The sequence below is a fragment of the Onychostruthus taczanowskii genome, unplaced genomic scaffold (genome assembly GCF_017590055.1).
Source record: "Onychostruthus taczanowskii isolate IOZ18803 unplaced genomic scaffold, ASM1759005v1 scaffold2, whole genome shotgun sequence".
Taxonomy (NCBI): Eukaryota; Metazoa; Chordata; class Aves; order Passeriformes; family Passeridae; genus Onychostruthus; species Onychostruthus taczanowskii.
In genome coordinates this window covers 6818544-6837453 of record NW_024499239.1, presented here as the reverse complement: position 1 = coordinate 6837453, position 18910 = coordinate 6818544, and the positions used below count along the sequence as shown (strand labels likewise).

General features: G+C 37.6%; 1 protein-coding gene across 3 annotated transcripts in view; it reads left to right on the top strand.

Annotated features, from left to right (window-relative positions):
* The window catches only part of SLC30A9 (solute carrier family 30 member 9), a 29993-nt gene extending 22200 nt beyond the window's left edge, over window positions 1–7793 (top strand). For all 3 annotated transcript variants that reach the window (XM_041402540.1, XM_041402543.1, XM_041402541.1), the window contains 3 exons: window positions 245–374; window positions 3139–3252; window positions 4731–7793. In XM_041402540.1, the coding sequence (XP_041258474.1) occupies window positions 245–374; window positions 3139–3252; window positions 4731–4775 (289 nt within the window). In that variant the 3' untranslated portion in view covers window positions 4776–7793. The remainder of the gene's footprint in view (window positions 1–244; window positions 375–3138; window positions 3253–4730) is intronic.
* Window positions 7794–18910: the final 11117 nt, after the last annotated feature.

Sequence of the window (18910 nt, the reverse complement as noted above, 5' to 3'; positions counted from 1 at the left end):
TATTGCAGTGATTTATAGATATTTTGGTATTGCAAAAACCTGTGGAAGTGATGTAACCAGTTAAACATAAATCAGTATTTAATGGAAGTGTGGGTGGGCAAAATGAGGTTATTTTGTCAAAGACTGACCTTTTAAGATTACAGGAACATTTTGTTGTGACAGTATAGTTAACATGAGAAGTCAAACTGGTTAATGGTTTGTTCTATGTTGTTTTACATTGTCTTTGAAAATGTATGTGTTTCAGAGCAATTCATGATGTTAAAGCCACAGACATGGGAATGAGCAAAGTGAGATTCAAGGCAGAAGTAGACTTTGATGGACGTGTGGTTACTCGGTCTTACCTGGAAAAACAAGATATTGAACAGCTGCTACAAGTATGTAGAAAAAATTGCATTTGTAACCCCCAATATTTGATACTTACTTTTCAGTTTCAAGTACCTCTAAACCCAAGACTTGCAAGTAGATGAGATACATTTCACTTCTTTTGAAGGGTTGCAGATGTTCTTACTTTGTTAGATTTTTGAATGTACTTAGAGAGAACTGTATTATGTGCTGCTGAAAAATACCTACTTTTGGCCTGAGAAGGAGGAAGGCAGACTTTTTTTTTAAACTCATTACCCTTGAGATTGGTTCAGGTGGTCAGAGCCAGGTGCTAATAATGCCAAGGTTATGCATTTGCTCCCTGCACTGGCCATTCATATAAATGTTGGAGTAAATAACCCTTGTGTGTCACTTCCACACTTAATATTCTATGATTCTGTGGTTATTTTGTTAGAAAATACAGATTCGTTTAAAAAAAATTGATGAGACCATAATTCTTCCAATACATTTATTGAATTACAAGATCTGCAGTTAAAACTATAGAAGCTTGTCACCTGCAAATAGGCATCTGTTTTGGCAGAGCCATTTGCCCCGGGTGTTGGTGGTGCAGGTTTACAGGTCCAGCCATTCAGATTCAGTGTGAATATGGATTGCCTGTGTCATGTGATTTAGCACTTTGATGATGTTTAAGAATTAACAATCTTTAGTAAGTGTCAGTCTCTGATTTCAGTGTAGTTCAGAGTAGCTTTTCTTAAGCCCTCTTTTCAGGACAGAACTATTCTCTGCTGTATTCTATATGGCAGAATTATGAAATAATTATTTATCTAAATTAAAAGGAGAGTTTTAAGTGAGCAAAATGTTTTGGCAAGACAGTGTTTTTGTTTTCACTGGTACCTTTCTTATATACATTTGTTTGTTGAAAAAAAATTCTTTTCTCCCCTTTCAAAATGAAATACAGATATCTGCATTTTGTCTGTCCATTAAGCATGACTTAGAAGTTAAGTTTACCTTTAAATGTTACATTGCAATTTTTAAAATCATTAAGTCAGTATCCCAGTTTTAAAAACATCTTAATGTCAAAATAAGAATTAGATATGTGTCTGTATAGTGCAATATCTGATTTGTTCATCTACAGGACTTCAATTTAATAAACTTTTGAGAGGAAGAATGTTGTCAGCTTTGTACCACTGGGACACTGCAAGTTGGCTGGTTTTAGATTGCCAGTTGCTTTGCTGTTGCAGTTTTTAGTACACTAGTCTTCTTTTCATGACTTTGTTAGCTTTTGTTGTTTACCTGCTATTCCCTTTGGCAGTTGCATACAGCCTCCACTAGTTCTTACAATACTTGGAGTATTGTTGGGAAAGATCTTCCTGATTGATTCTAGGTTGGCAACTGTTTCTTACACAGGTCGTTGTTGTTACATGTAGTAACCTCAGGTCAGCTATAAACACATCATTGAAGGGTAGCTCCTTTCAGTAGGCTTCAGCCATCTGAAGTCAAAGGCAGACAGTGTGCTTGCCTTTTGACCTGTACTTTTTCAAATAAGCAGCTCATTCAACTAGCACTGCTGTCAATGTTATTCTTTCTACAGTTGTGAAATATTTGTTGAAATGGTATCATTTAGATTACCTTGTTTTTTTTCTTTTTAGACTTGCTGTTATTGTAGTCATGGGTTATTGTGGTTGAGATACGTTTTAAGCTTGCTCAATTACATTATTCCTCTTCAGTTTTAGAGTAGTGAGAAGGGAAAAGAAGGTGCTGCACAAGTCATGCACTTGTATACACAAGAAGAATAAGTTGTTTCATAGTTTGTATCTTTTTGAAATAACCTATTTATTCTAAACATACTTCAGCTGAGATAAATTACAGGACAAATGGCTTCCAGACAGGTTGGTGTGAGACCTCTAAGCAAAGCTCATGGCTTTAAACTGAAAGGTGATAGACATAAAGTAGATATAAGAAAAAACTCCTTACTGTGGTGGCCAGGGTGGTGAGACAGTGGAACAGGTTTACTAGAGAAGTTGCTGATGCCCCATCCCTTGAGGTGTTTAGGGCCAGGTTGGATAGGGCCCTGAGTAACCTAGTGTAGCAGAAAGTGTCCCAGCCCATGGCACTGAGGGAACAAATAGGTGATCTTTAAGGACCTTTCTGACTCAAACCATTGTATGATTCTATGGCAGTACTGTAGTACCAGCTTTGGTGCTGCTGATGTCTGTGTTTTTTTTGGAGAGTGGAGTTTAACATCCTGTCTTCCTCAATCTCATTCCTTCAGTTTATGTTGTTGGTCTCTTAGTCTGACTTCCTGTCAACTGTCTTCAAGTTTCTGATATTATGGAGGAGTCATGTTTACAGCAGTATTTGTCATAATCCTTGTGGACTTTCAGCTGGCTTGATTATGTGATGCCTAGAGAAGACAGTGTAATGGAATAGCAAGAATGTAGAAAATGGAGAAAGAATACACAGGGGTACCCTACGCTGCCTTGCTGTGAGGAATACCTCAGAAACTTCTAGAAAATGAATGAAATTCTCTAAACTTATTTGGAAAGTTAAGGAGGAAATCAGTTGAAGATAGAAGAAAGGTTTGTATTAAATGCAGGTGTAATGACAGAGCCAGCTGTTTTCATCGAATAGATGCTGCTCTTCTGTGTCTTTGAGACACAAGAACAGATGATGTTTTGAGAGTAAATGGCAAAAGCTGAAGTGTTTTGTTTGGGTTTTATTTTTCCCTCCCTCTTGAAATATGTCAAGACCCTCTGGAGTGTTATTCCTTTATTTTCTTTTCCTCATTTCAATCTCTTAAATTTAATTTCTTCCTAGGAAATTCAGCAAGTGAAAACCCTTGAAGAATTAGAAGCCTTTATGCTTAAGCATGGTGAGAATATCGTTGACACGCTGGGAGCTGAAGTAGACAGACTGGAAAAGGACCTAAAGGTAAATTTAACTGCTTATTAGTGAGTGCTTATTCTGTGATATATTTGAAACAATATCTCTGCATCTACTTTCTGGGTTTTAATTTGTAAATATGAGACAGGGAAGGAAGTTGATACTACAAATGCAGATTTTCTTGCTCTAGTATTATTATCTAAGTTCTGGCCACCAGCAAATCCTTACTTTGCCACTTATCTATTTATTAAATTTTTTGTTCCATTTTTTACCAACAGAAAAAATTTTCATTCAGTAGACCTGAATGTGTCTATTTTACTGCATTCTCAGAATGCCAGGCTATTTATAGGCTGTTGAATTCTGTTTTCGCTGTAAAAAAGAATTTTTTTTTTTTTTTAACTGGTTCTTAGAATTGTATCAAATATTTCTGGATGATGGGACTGCCACTCAATATCTTTTACTCTTGTTGAAGCTGTACAGTGTTTATTTTACTTTACAAAAGCCTATCAGCTGTCTTCTTATCTTTTTTTTTTCATTCCGCAATTTAAATATCCTCTGGCTGATGCAAGAAAGGGTTGTTCCCATTTTTGATTTTGTAAGTCTATTGGGGCTGTCAGTCATACCTTCCTGGTATGAATTCAGAACTACAAGTATACTGACCCCCAGATAAATGCAGTCCTGCTATGGCTGTTTCTTCTGGCCTTGAGACACTACTCAAGAGCATGTCTGTCCTTGCTTGTTTTATTTCATAAATATTCTAGTTTAAGTTTCTATCCTTAGGGTTGTCCTGTTTAAGAATCAAAATATTATTTTTGATTTTAATTGCACCGTCTGAATCATTTCTTCATGCATGGTTTTTGAGGAGCAGGATCATGACTAAATTTTTTATGAACATGGATACTGCTTTGTAGTATAGGCATATATAGTGATTGTGTTGGTATTGAATATGCTTTACTAAATGGACTAGTCAGGTTCACATGCTGGATGTCTTTGAAGTCATGACTTTCTCATGGATTGTACAATTCATGTAATGGTGATAACATATTTCTAGAATATCAGAAAATGCATATTTCTTCATAGAAACAGTGTTATGAATGTTTATAATTAGCTGCAGTGGCAGAGAACAAATTATTTCAACAATCTTACCTGTTATTCAGGAAAGTATCTGCTAAAACTCTAAGAAAGTGAGATATATACATATATATGTGTGTCTGAACAGTTTTCTATAAAACTCTACTGCCTTGTTAAAATTGAGAGCTCCTCCATACTTTATAAAGCATAACTAATTTATCCATGATGTTTAAAAGTGTTTTTCAAATAAAAAAATGACTTTGCCTTCCAAAAATGCCTTATAATATGGACAATATTTATTGAAATTCTTCCTCATTTTAAAATAGTCCCTATGTTACCCAGAAAGGGGATGTGTTATCCAGTTGACAGCATCATACCAGAAACACATTACTTGTAACCATGTGTGAAAATGTACTTGAAAATTTTCAACATATTGTTTTTAAATTTTATTTCAGCAACGAAATCCTGATGTTCGTCATGTGGATTTGGAGATACTGTAGACTTGAGCAGGAGAAATCTTCATGTTGCTACCCTTGTGGAAGAAGTAATGTAAAGGGCTGAAAAGCTTCTGGGATTGCAGTGACCTCAGCACCATACCTCGCTTCCTTTGCCCTAGGCTTCCTGGACTGTTAGCACTGCTTCTGTTTCTGGAAGAGCGCTAGACTTGCAGACAAAAATTTCCATGGAAAAACAGTTTCAAAAAGCTACTTGAGTTAAATTCCACAGGAGAGTCAGTCCAAGTATATTTACTGCAATTCAGAACTTACAACTTGAGGTTTAGTTTGGCAAATACAGCTGCCTGAAACTACACAACACATGTAGTTTTCCCATTTGTGTCCCTTTGCAGTCTGTTTGCACTTCTTTAGTTTCTTTCAAGATATCATTAAAGGTTCTTGGGAGATATTAAGATTAGATAGGAAGAGTTTGTTCCAGTGGAACCTGCCAACCTTAAATTGTAACATTTCAACTGTGTGATTGTTTCACAGTTTTTCTTTTCTATGAGATAAATTGTTTCATATGGGCGCTGGCCTTATCTCAAGTACCATGACCTGGAATCCTGCTTTTTGCCACCATTGCAGCTGCACTTGAGGAAAGCAAGGCTTTTCACCTTAGAGGAGCCAGCTGGATGGGTTTAGCCAGAGCACATTGAGCTACTGTGAAAAATTACTGCGTACAAATTTCGGTGCACTTCCTCTCTTTAAATTTTGGTTTTTTCCCCTACTTTAACACTTGTTTTCTTATTTGTAAGTATCTTCAGATGTGATCTGGGAGATATTTATGGTAGTGCTTATTAAAAGTTACCTGGCATTTTTGGCTTTTTATATTTTAATAGACTCTATTGCCAGATATGGTCTTTGCTAGAAGATACAAGAGATGTAGCTGGAATATATAATAGTAAAAAATTATCTATTTATAATTAAACAAATGAATACATTGTATTTTTAATTTATTTGCCTTTAGATATTACCTGAATTCAAAACCACTTACTCTGAATTTTTGTATATCTTGACCTTGCTTGTTTGGGAAAGTAGAGTAATTCTATCAGTGGTCCTCAACAATCAGAGATAAGTGATTAGTTTATAACTTGGAAATGTGAAATTCTAGTGCTGTGTACAATTGTCTCAAGGCTTTCTGCAGTAGGTACTCAAGTTGTACCAGATTCTTTGAGACCCAGTCTTTATTAAGAAGGTCATGAGTACTGAACATGCAAGTTGAAATACAGGTGAAATAACCGTATTTAAGTAGCACTGAGGAAAAGTCTTTATGCACTTTAATGTAAAGTAAGATTTGCTCATGGGTGACAGGTGGTAATAAGACCATCCTAGTAACTCAGTTGCTGAATAATGGCTGAATTCCTGAAAGAAGAAATGTTGATATGAAACACAAGTCTTCAAAAATGAATTTAAGATATTTAAAGTATTGCTGCAAATAGTTGTGGAGACCAATATGTACAGATTTCACTAAAAGCATTTTAGATTTTTTTTTTCATACTAGGTGTCACTTTATGAGTGAACAGTGAGAATTTAAAATAACATGCCTTTTTGACAACTGCAAAGCACTTTGCATGCTGGTCATTTTAAGTAGAAAAACATTCCAGAGTTAAGTTACTGATGGGGCTTCACATACAGTAATTGTGGGTGAAAGGATCTTCTTGGTACCCTTTTCCATAATCCCTATTCACTGGTGGCTTCTTTATAGCATATTACCTTATTATAGCTAATTCAAAAGAAGGCTTACTTTATCTGCTTTTCTCCTATTGCAAAACTAGTTAGTATATTTAAATCTGATGATTTAAAATGCAGTTTAAAGGTAATTCTCCCATATCAAATAAATAAGGCATATTTTTAGCACATTATAAATAATTTACCTTTCTCCTCACCCTTCTATGTAAAATTCATCTCATCTCAGTATGCACTCTCCTGGTATTAGTCTTATTCATGAAGAGCACTGGAATCTGGTAGCGCATAACATGTTTTCTTCTCCCTGGAATATTTATATGGATTTTGAATTTGAATAAACACATTAATAAACCAGATATTTCAGAAATCAAAAACCTGAAGAGAAGTAAAACTGGGAAAATGTTCTTCCTGTAGAGGTTAGTGGAGACAGCCAATGTGATCCAAGTGGTTTGCATGTTGGAGTTACTGATGAATGAGTAGTGTCAGTGTGCTCTTTGCAGGGCAGAACTTTCCCTGCAAGGTTAGTAAATGTTATCTTATTAGCAAAGTGTTCCTGTATCATTTTCAAGAGGAGGTATGAGCTTATATTCTTACAAGACATCTGCTCTAAAAGCCTATTAAAATGGATTTTTTTATTCATTGGAGATGCAATTCATCTGAATTCTGATCTTAGTTTCCTTATTTGAGTCAGAAGAATACCCATTCACACCTTTTGTTTATATTCCGAGAGAGAATTGTGTTCCTTGTCTCCTAGTTTGCTGATTATAGCATCACGATATGATAAATTCAAGATGCCAGGCTTGAGTGGTTTTGGGTACATTACTGTTGACCTGTCTGAGGACCCAGCTGTGTTTTGTTAAGTGGCCTGGATGGTGATGTACTACAAAAAGGCAGGCAGACTGCTTTTGGCAGAACCTTGTAAGTTTACATGTCATGCAGTTGGATGGAAGTACTGATTCATTGAGCCTGCCAGGTTTGAAAAGAATGGTAATTCCAAGCTGTTACATTTTAATTTATATGTTAAAATTCACAAATTGTTTTTAACAGATATGAGATATTTACTGCTTTTTTTTCTTTAACTGTCTTTATAGTCAAAACTTTGAGGTAATGTGGGTCCACTACTTAGTTTACTTTTATTTTAATGTTTTTGAGGAAACCAATTAGGTAATAAATTTACATTTACATGCTAGAGTCCTCAGATTAAAAAACTGTACATGTGTGAAGGAGTGAATTTTTCTTTATCACAAATGCAATTACAAAATGGGGTTTTCTACAGATTTTAAGGAAAATAAGTGAGGATTTACCTAAAAATAAAGTCATATTCTAGGATTTTTTCAATTAAGGTGTGGTGTTTTAAAATAATTTATTTCTGTAGACTGGCCTTGCAGGTTCTATTATTTTCAAATTTTGTTCCAATTATGGCTGCCCTCTCTGCTTTGTGGAAGATTTCTTATATGCTGTGCAGTGACTCATAATTCTGTAAACCTTGCAGTGTTTTAAAAGCTTGTCTTAGTGTTCCAATATACTGAATGATCTTAATGTATTTGAAGTCCAAGTTGGCTGGATACTAATAATACATTTTTCTATAGATTTTTTTTTCCATAAAGGATAAAATTTTGAAGTGATTGTCTTTCCCCCAGCAATGAACTTCAAGTCTAAATTGTCTCCATTATACACTAGAATTCTGCTTTTGATGTGGTGTCCCTTTTCCCCTCTAGTTTTGAAGCATTTATTAAGGATACAGTGCTAGTAGTAAACACCCCAGTGGATTGCTGTATTACAGGGGCTCTTTGGGGGTTTGTGTTCTGGTCAAGAAGTAGTGGGGGGAACACATTTTTTTAAGGACAAGTTGGCACCCTTTATTCCCTGTGACTCATCCTTGAACTGAAGGCTTTTTAGACTCTTATTTTTTTCCTTCCTTGTAGTCCCACACAGATTTTATTGGTTTTTTTAATGTGACTCTTACTTTTCGAGGAAGAAGCTATTGCAAGAAGAATTACAAGCTATTACAAGAAGAAGCTGTTTTTGAAAGCAGGGCTGAATTCTACTCTTGGTCTGTGAATTTTGTACTGTACTTCTTGTTCATTAATAGTTAAGAACAGTGATTACTGCTCTGAAAGCTACAAACCATGTTAGCCAAAACCAAGTTTTCTGATCTTGTCAGATTGTTTTTCATCTGTGTCTGGAGCCTCATTTTTAGAGAGATTTCTACTGCCCTCTCTTTGATAAAAAGAGAGTACAGGAATGTTTTTAGGTATGTTTTGTCTAGGTTATACATTGATTGCAGTCCTGTATCCTCTTTATTTGTAATCATTTAGCTGTTTTTTCTGTAACAAAGAAAAAAATATGCATTATAGAAGTGTCTCTAATAGTGATGAGTACATCAGATACAGTCTTCATACAAAGAGTTTTTGTGCCCTTGTCTATTCCAAGTGTGGCAATTTTTGAAAATTGTCAATGAATTAATCCTTTTTCTAAACTTGACTTAGATGTTTTCTGTAGGGAGGAAACCAGAGCACCATATAGTTTAAGATTTGAAAAAAAAAAGAGTTTCCTTTTACAGTCATGTGTTCTTGAGGCATTTTGGCACGGTAGAACAATTGATGAATATTGACTCCTGTACAAAACTTGCCCTTCTGTGCATACCTAAAGGCTTACAGAAGTGAGTATAAAATGACAGTGTGCTTTTTTCCCTTCTAGCTTAAGTATAGTGCTGCTTCTATTCTTATTGTCTCTGAATAGAAAGTACCACTAACATCTCTCTTGCAGTTTACCTGCATATAATGTAAATGAGAAGTTGAGATGTACCAAAAAGTTGGGTTTTTTTAATAGAGGGTTTGCATAGCTTAAGTAATTTTTCCTTTCTTGTTAGTGAGACACAAATCATTAAGATCAAAAGCAGACACTGTATTACATAAAAAAGAAATAGGAATCCAGGCTCTAAAGCACAATAGTTCAATTTTTGAAATGTATGTCCTTTGAGGAAAATAAAACAGAAGCTATAAGTGGATGTATGGTCTATAGAAACTGCAGTCAGTCAGGCTTTGCTGAAGCAAAAGAAATTAAACTAAAAGTATATGATTAAAAGAAAAGAATCCAAGGAAGGAAAAGACCCAAGACACTGAGCATCTGGAAATAGGAAAGGATGAAAATCATCTAAAAAACTTGTCCAGAAATAAGAAATAATGATTGGAGAAGAAAAGAACAGTAAGAAATTATCTTTTTTATAATGTACAAAACTAGGTAGGATGATGTTTTCTTTCTTTTCCCAATATTCTGATAGTTGAGTAATTCCCCCAGCGAAAACTTTTTTCTTTTCCTTATACTGGAAATCAGAGCCCCTGTCTAACTTTGTCCTGATAAGGTGTTCAGCCTTGCAGGTCCAAACCTATTTGTCCACTGAAAGCTGCTAAGGGTGGTGTTGTAATCTGAGTTTTTGTTGGTGAGGTATGTGTTTGGTAAGTTGAGAGTGAGTAATGTTATTTGTGGAAGTGAGAGCTGGAGTGAATTAAAGAGAAAATGAATTGATTGTTTTAGACAGAAGATGACTGAGGCACCATACTGAATGTGCTGTGGGAAAAGAAGTGCTCTGTTCTGAGGTCTGCAGAACTCTTGCAGTGGACTGTAGTCATTGATGAATACATCAGTCTTTATTTTTCAGTTTGCTGAGATGTCTGTGGATAAGCAAGCTTTCTAATTAAATCACATTCTGAAAAGGAGATAAAACATTCAAAATGTAATGTGAAAAGGATGTATATATTTTAAATACCACAGACACTATAGCAAATTATAATAGCTAACCAGAAAATATTCTGTATTACATAGGGTGCTTGTGGACATTTTTTGCCTGTGTAAATTAAAGCCACCAATTAAAATAAAAGGTTGTGGTTACTTTTTATGAGTGTTACACTAACAGCAAGCCCAGTCAAATTTTTGTATAGCCAGCATTCATAGCTCTGTTCTGAGGTGCCTGTTAAAATAGCGGAATACACGTCCATAATCTGGCATAAATTTGGTTTTTGTAATCTAAATTACAAAATTAGACTGTTTAAAACTTTTGAGGTTGGGATTAGCTGCTTCAAATCTGAAGCCAGAAGAAAAAAAAAAAGCAGTGATGTATAAATGATGTAATATAAAAGGGAATTTTGTAAGTTTCTTTTCAAATTAAATATGCTGAAGGACTGTGTGAAAAGTGCTCAAAAAAATGGCTAAACTGTTTGGAAAGCATTTTGGATATTGCCAAGAAACTTGAAAGTCAACAGTGAGGATTTTTCACTTGTGGTAGAACTTTCAAAGGACAATGTCAAAGTCAAAATCCATTTTTCCATGCATCCTTTTAATCAGATTCACCAGCCCCCTCCCCACCCCACACCCTGCATTTTGGTGTATTGGCTTTTTCATTCTGTGTCTTGGTTACTCCATATTAGTATGGGGGAATAATTTTGATTTGTGAGGTGTAGACATTGCAATACTTACCTGCATATGTTCTTTGTTTTGTAATTATACTTGAATTCAGTACATTCTGTATCGTGGCTGGAAGTGGTAATTACTCAGTAAAATGTTGCATAGCCAGTGAGGGTCGTGTTCTGTTAATTTAAGCAATTTTATATGAATTGGAAAAGTAAGCAATAAGGCTGCTGATGACTGGCTGCGTTTCTGAATTCCAATTGCATATAACTATTTTATGGATGCAAAACAAAGGTTCTGTCTGTCTGTTTGTGCTAGTTATTCACTGTGATGCTGGCACACACTGTTCAATAACAGCATGTGCTGGGTGAGGGGGCAACATGCCCAGGCCCTTCACGATGCTGGCACACACTGCTCAATAACAGCATGTGCTGGGTGAGGGGGCAACATGCCCAGGCTGGCCAAGGTCTGTATTTGTTCTCTGAACCTCACTGGCAACTCTGCCTTTCATCCTATTCACTCCCTGCCCTCAGAGGGTGATGGTTCCTTCCCCAGTACTGGGAAAGCTCTTTCTGCCTGGCTCAGAGGCCCCACTGGCACTGTCTCTGGTTTGGGCTACCTGTCCTGATCCAGGTGTAAGGATGACATGAAGAAAGGTGGATTGCATGTCTGTGCCTTGACATGTCTGTCAAGGGTGTGAAGAATTCCTTGAAGAGGTTGGATTTATGTGTTAGGCTTGCGTAGTAACCATAGCTTCACAATCCCAGCAAAGCTGTCCAAGCCTCTTAAGAAAAAGCTCAAAATTAGTCAGCTTAGAAAGGATTTAATGTACTGTCTGGTACACTTAAGTGCCACTTTTTATCACTAATACCAATAAAACTGCCTATTTATCCAGTTATGGGAAGAACTACTTCTAATTGGGCTAAAAAATGTTATGTGGTTGGAAAGAAGAGTCAAAAATGTCAGTAGTCTGGCTGATGAATTGGAGAAACTTGAAAAATTGGTTTTTGTCTGTATGGTATCAGATATCAGAAATAAAGTGGTCAAGCAACACATTGCAGGAAAGATTTTGGCTATGCCCTGTGTCCTTATTGCTAAAGATGTTTCACTTCATAGTTAAGGGACTCCCTTTCTCAAGGGAAGTTTTTTTGGTTTCCTATGGTTTTGTTGTGTTTGGTTTTTTTTTCTCTAATGAGCCAAATGGCACAAGATCCACCTGAACAGAGAAGTGACAGGCTTGAGGGCCTCATCTCTTGTCTATCTGAGGTCAAGTTCAAATACTGGGCTGTCTTTGGGCTGTTGGAATAACCAAGTAAGTGGTCTCAGCCACTTTGAAAGAGGGAGAGAGCTCTGTCATTTCACATAATGTAACCTGGAATCTTCAAAATCCTTTCTTTATTTGCTGTCTGTGGCATTTATTGAAAGGCCATTCCAAAAAAATTGCGTTAAATCGGGGTAATGGGTTGAAGTGGGACCTTGCAGTCAGCTGGTTGAAGGTGATCTAAAAAGTCCTGTTCAAGAATGAGTTTTGTCTGTCTTTGCAAATATTTTATGAGGGACTTATTAAAAGATCATGAAAAGTAAACATTTCTTTAGTGTTTGAATTAAACTTTTTTTGAAAACCCTGGGAAAAATACATAATTTCTGCTTTCACAGAAGTTGTGCCAGCTCAGCTCCCAGTAAATAATGTGTATTGATTTACCCAAGCTCTTTGTGATTTTATTATTTTTTTCTTTAAATTTATACTTCAGTTCTGATACTGAATTGGGGCTTAGTAAGATCTTTTCTAGGTTCTCTTTCTGACACCTTTCTGGCTGAAATGTTATTCACTGCTCTGGTGTAAACTGATATTCAGTGTTTTAGAGAAGTATTTTTTTAACCCCAAATACTGATTCAACAGCAGTTTACCATTAAATCAGCCTACTCTGGATACACAAAGCATTAAGTTTAGGGTTTAAATGTGGGGGTTTTATTTTTCTCCAAGGTGGTCATAAAGAAAATCCATCTTGAATTTGATGCACATAAAAATGCATCCATATATGAACCTCTGTCTCTGCATGTTGTAACTGTGCATAGGTGTCTTTGGCTGCAGATTGGTACTCACTGATGTTTCTCATGAAAGACCGAAAGACAACTTTCTCAGCAAAACATAAAAATTAAATACTGTGAAAGAAGATGCTAATAAATTTTGACAACTTGCAAACCTTGAGGCAAGAAAGAATTTCCAGTAAGGCCATGGCTTGAGCCCATTCTGCTCCTTTCCCGTTATGCTTTGCACTGATTTCATTGGTTTTGACCTTTACTGTAAAATATCAGTTTCCAGGTGGTTCAAAACAAGGGTTTTAGGTATAGAAGACTAATTCCAATATCTCTGTTCCAGGTGCTCCGTCTGATGAGTAGGTAATTGGACACTTCTGGATCATTGAGGAAGATGTGCAGTGGTACTCTGGCTAGAAGTTGGTGGGTTTACAAATGTGCCAAGGTCAACTTTTTTTTTGTGGAAATGTCTCAGCCTGGATCAATCTTCCTGATGCTGTAGGTGGGAAAGATACTGCAGGAGTTTCCTTGACATTCTGTTTGTCAAGAGACTGTGATGGAACTTGCTGCTCTGCTTCTTTGGATTATCCTTTAGCAAACAACAATTCTCTCTTTCCATCAATAAGTAGTTTAGGTTTTGGCTCTTTGAGGTTCTCACATAATTTTGGAAGAATTGCAGCTTTTCAATCCCATTGCTACCAAGCATTTTTGAAAGGTTTAATTAGACTTTTTCTGCTCTACTATTGACCCTGTTCCTAAATGGGAACTAAATTTAATATTAACTTTTCTAATGGGAAACTACTTTGAGTCATTAGCAAAGCTGTTTCTTTCCATTTTCTTACAAAGACAACCTAGGCTGAGGCAATTATATCTGTCAGATGAGTGGGAAAGTTTAAAGCATTTTTGAGGACAAAAGGGTTTTTTAGCTTTTTTCCTTATACAACTTATTGTTGTATAAGTTCATGTCAGGTTTTTTTTCTCTCAATTTAGCTAATTAATCTGCTGGTGTGTTTTTTTTTTCCTTAGTGTGATACATTTGCAGTAGAAGCTGCTTTTATGCTTCAGAAGTTGAAGGGTCTGTGGAGGAGGGTTTTTGCATTCATAGGGCAAGGTCATATATGAGATCTGCCAAGTATTCCAAGGGGTTCCCTGGTGCAGCAGGGAAGGTTTATCCCTGGAGAGCTGCTTATGTATGAACTCACTAGGAAATAACCAAGACAGAGCCTCTGACTTAAATAGGCCTTAAGGAGTGGTCAGGTCACCTCAGTGGTGTTGGCTTGCTCTGTCAATAACTAAGATTTATGTGATGATTTCCTGGAGCTGTATTCACACTCACCTTGTGCTGAAGCCCTGGGGTACTGTTTGTAGTTACTGATGAGCATAAGTAAGTCAGGTAGGGAAAGATGAGTTCTTTTTGGGATTATGTGCATGTTTCCAAACAGAAACTCACTTTGCAAGTCAGTATTGTATTGTTGTCCATGCTGCCTGAGCTATTGGCAGTCCACTGGCTTCTGTCAGTGCCTCAGCAGAGGGAAGGAGGCAGAGTAAACCCTGCCTAGCTGAACTCTTGAGGACAAGGTTTTGCAAAGTGAGTAATCTTATTCAAGTAAGATGACAAACACTTTAATAATATGAGCTTGTTCAAAGCGAATGAGGTAAAAATGAAATACCTTCATATGCATGAAGTTCAGTGTCTGTCTTGGACCTTAAAGTTCTCTTCAGGGACATCTCATGCCTCAGGAGAGACATAACTGCCAGCATGGGCCACGCTTCTGAGGGCACCAGCTCTGCAGCACAGCAGCAGCACAGGTTAGCCATTGCCTTACCAGTGTGTTTAACAGGTGGAAGAGTGATAAAATGCAACATTCTTGAATTACACTCCCCATCTGTGCTGCTTGTTCCACTGCAGTTCCTTCCCAGGCCTGCTTCTTCCCCATCCCAGGTAGCTCTTCTGTACCCCTTCTGTCTGCCTGCCCGGCCCCAGGCACTACCTCTCATGCTTATCCCCTTGCATCTGCCCTGCTGTTAGACCTAATCTCTCTTTTTGAGCTCCATAAACCAAATTTCTGCCTTTCCCTACTCAGGTTCTCTTCTTCCCTGCCGGGCTCCTGCCTGTACTGCTCCTACACCCTTTTTGGTTTGCACACAGCCCATCGCTGTTCCCTCCTGCCTCCAGATCTACCCTCAGACATTTCCAGCCATTGCCCAAAAGTCTGGGAAGTCAAAGTTTTTCAGAGAGAAGCTAATTATAATTGTTTGCAGATGGATTAATACAGATTTTCTGCTTCCATTTCTCAGAGTTACTAGAAATTATTTTGGTGGGGGGATTAGTAAACGGTTCTTACTAATTGTGATCTTCACAAAAAACAGCAGTAGACTCAATCCCCTGACCTAGAGAACACGTGCCCAACCCCAGTGAATTTTGCAGCATTACAGGCACCCAAAACCACTGTTTTATAATGGTACTTTTGGTAACCATTTCAATTGGCTGACACCAGTCTGTGGGCTGGCCCTGGCCTCACAGCCCAGCAGCAGTGGTTTGCCATGGTGAATGTTTGTCACTGTAATTCCTCTACAAATTATCTGGAGCCAGGATTTTCTAAAGCTTTTAAGTGAACAGGATACATTCAGTCATCACTGGATTCTGAATTAAAATGGGATTTAAACGTCACTGCTTGAAAATCCAGGCTTTAAGATTGCAGATGGGTACTTCCTTTAACAGTCTTTCTATTTCACCAGCACATAAATCTGTGGCTGTACATTGAGGTGAAAATGATTTATATTACATTCGTACTTGAATTCCTCATAATCTTTTCCTGTGCTTTCTGGTGCTTCATACCAAACAAACAAAATGCAAAAGAAAATGCTCTAGCCCTTTATATAAATCTAAAACTTTTAATATATATTTATAGTGACACCCAGGTATCATGGCTGCCACACTGACACAAGATTGCCTCTAGAGAAAGAAAGAGACAGTTTAACCAGAGACTACTTTTTATTGTGCATTTTTTATGCAACAGAACAAATGGAACTGGAGGTATGTAGTAATAAAACCAATATTCAAATTAGAATTAACACCTGAAATAGTAAACTGTAGGTAACAAATGTCTTTATAATTAAAAAATATTGACTGTTTAAAAAATTCTCTAAGATTTTATATTCTTTAAAAGAAATGTGTGTTGCCACATAGAAAACAATTCACACATCCTATAGAAATAGTCACAAAAACCTTACTAGTCTATATTACACTATGCACTTTTGTTTTGTACAATATCTGATAAAGGTCTATCCCTAACCTGTACTTACTCTACACAGTACAATCATCATAAGAAAGTATTCATAGAATTAACTACACCATAACGATAAAAATATCAGGATTAATGTTTTTTTTAATCACAGTTTCTCCACAAATATTTGTCATAGAAAATATAGCGAAGGCATGTTGGCACAGATGGGCGTGCGGTGCTGCTACACAAAGTTTGAGAGAAGGCAGACACATAAATGACAGTAAGATTAAAGCATATGGAAGGATAAGACAAGAATCTCTGTCCTCCTGGGACTTCCTGGAGTGACATGATAGATAGCAGTTTCCTTCTGTTGCTGGGAAGGGATGTGCTGGCTTATAAAGCACACTGCCTAAATATGGATATCTCCCTCTGCAAGGGCTTATGTGCTATCTATTATTTCAGGTCCCACATCTAACATACTGCAGATATTTAGATGCTTCAATGTGTATGAATATATAACACCTAATGAACAAATTAACTGGAAAAAGCTGTTGTGCAAGGTTTGGGATTTTTAAAATGAAATGTGTGGGTCAAGTGGCCACGATGGCAATCGAAAACAGACAACTGACAAAAGTTTTTATACTCTGTTATTTTAAAACAAAACATGAACAAAAATATGAGCTGGTGTTTGTTAATGCCTGTCTGTGACCATGATTCTTGTCACTGGCCAGTGCACATAAGCAATTGAGGACAAAATTTTGTTGATAAAGAAAGGTCCAAGCCTGCAAAGCCACTTCTACTGCCAAAGTGGCTTTCAGGGTGAAATTATACTTTTGGTTCTTTTGCACGATGAGAGTAGCGGATTGTGAGTGGCTCCAGGATGCTGGCTATGCTTTTTACACTAAAAATAAAGCTAGGCTTACTAGTTACTTCAGCAAATCTTTCAGTTATTAAGTGAGAGGTCTGTCCAGTTCAGTAATTCTGTTCTGTGACTGTTAAAAAGTGTTTATATGTTAAACATCATACAATTAAGCATCTGAAAGGAAACCATCACAATGTTTACAAAAACACAGCATGATACATATCGCTGTGGACAAATTTACAGTATAATGTTGACTCACACGTTCTGACATGTTTTACCAAATAGTTCTGGCATGTGTCACCACATTAAACATAGACCAGCAAGACTTACACCATCTGAGCAATGTAACATCTTCTATTATAGTTCTTTTTAAAAAAGTGTAAGTTCAACACCGAAAAGCTACTATAGGATATCTGTACTGTGACATTTCTATACACTGAATTTCTCCTCCGGAGGCCACCACGTGGTGTGACCGCTCCAAGAAAGTCACCTCCTGCCTGTAATGAAGGAATGCTGTCACAAAGGTCTAGTGAGGTCCTTTGTGACTAAACTGCTAGTTGACTTTAAGAAAATAAATTAATTATTTCGGGGCCACTGAGTACCTTTCAAACCCCTTTCAAAAAAAAATCACCAGAATTAAAGTGAACCCAGAGGTATTGGAGATTTGAGGGCCTAAAGCATATGGGGACTGAGCGAGGTCCCCTCCACGGCAGCGCACGGTGAGCCCGTGTCCCGAGAAGCCCCACGGGCTGGAGAGACCTGTCACAGCCACAGGCAAAGGAGGCACAGGCCAGGAAGGGGCTCCTGGGGGGAGAGCTGAACTCGGAGAGACCGCCCCAGCCCTGCAGCCAGGCTGGGCCTCGAGGAGCACTGCATCCCAGAGAGCCCGTCCTGGTCCCTGAGGAAGGGACCAGCACCTCCCGCCTTGCCTGGTGCTTAGGGAGAAGGTGGGAAGGGAGGAGAAGGGCAAAGGGAGCCATTAGTAGCTGCGCTCGTGGCTTGCACGAGGCGGTGAGGAAAGCTGGGGCAGCGTGAGAGACGCGTTCAGGAGAGTCAACGCTGATGAGGTAGCACTAGGGATGGCAAAAGTGGAGTGAGCTTTCTTCCCAAAGAACAGCTCCCTGTACCTGCCAGTGGGGAAATGTTGCCTCAGGAAGCGCTGGTTCAGGCTGTGGAGGATGCCAAAACTGGCCTGAGTGAGCACAGAAAGGTAAGGAGATGGGAACTCTGATGTGGAAAGGAAAGGGCATCGTTTCTTTGGCATTGCATGTTTCTGGCGTGGATCAATTTAGAGGGACAATGGACTCCTAAACATTTAAAATTAAACTGTTTTTGTGGATTGACTTGTTTTTAAAGCTAGTATCTGCTTCCAATGTTGTGCACCATTGCAAATTCTGCTCCGATACTCTTTTCTTACAGCTCTCAGTCTGGGTCTCATGTCTACCTACTACAGGACACCAAATCAGGTTCTTCTAGCCCAACCCCTCCCTGAATGCAACATTGAGCAAAACCAGCACACTGCCTCACCTCTTTCAAGGAATGGATATAAAGCATAAATTAAAGTGAAAACAAGAAAAGGCAATTAAAAACCTCTAAAGCTATGTAATATGGCTGCAGAATAGGAACAGACAAAGGAAAATCTGTCTTCTGAAATGGCAATTTGTTTTTAGCAATCTTGTTTTAATGAAAACTGTCACGATCAACTCTAATCCTCTAGAAATCTAGATAAATATACTGTCTATCTGATATACAATGCAATTTTTATCTGTTAGAAATGCCTGTTATTGTTCTGGGTCTTTGAAGGATTCTGCTGTTGATGAGTGCTGCTGTTTTACTCGGGAAGCTTAATTTCCTGACAGAGTTGGCTAAGAAAGTCCCTGGATTTTCTGTCTTGTGTGGTACTTTAAGGTAGCACTTACAAT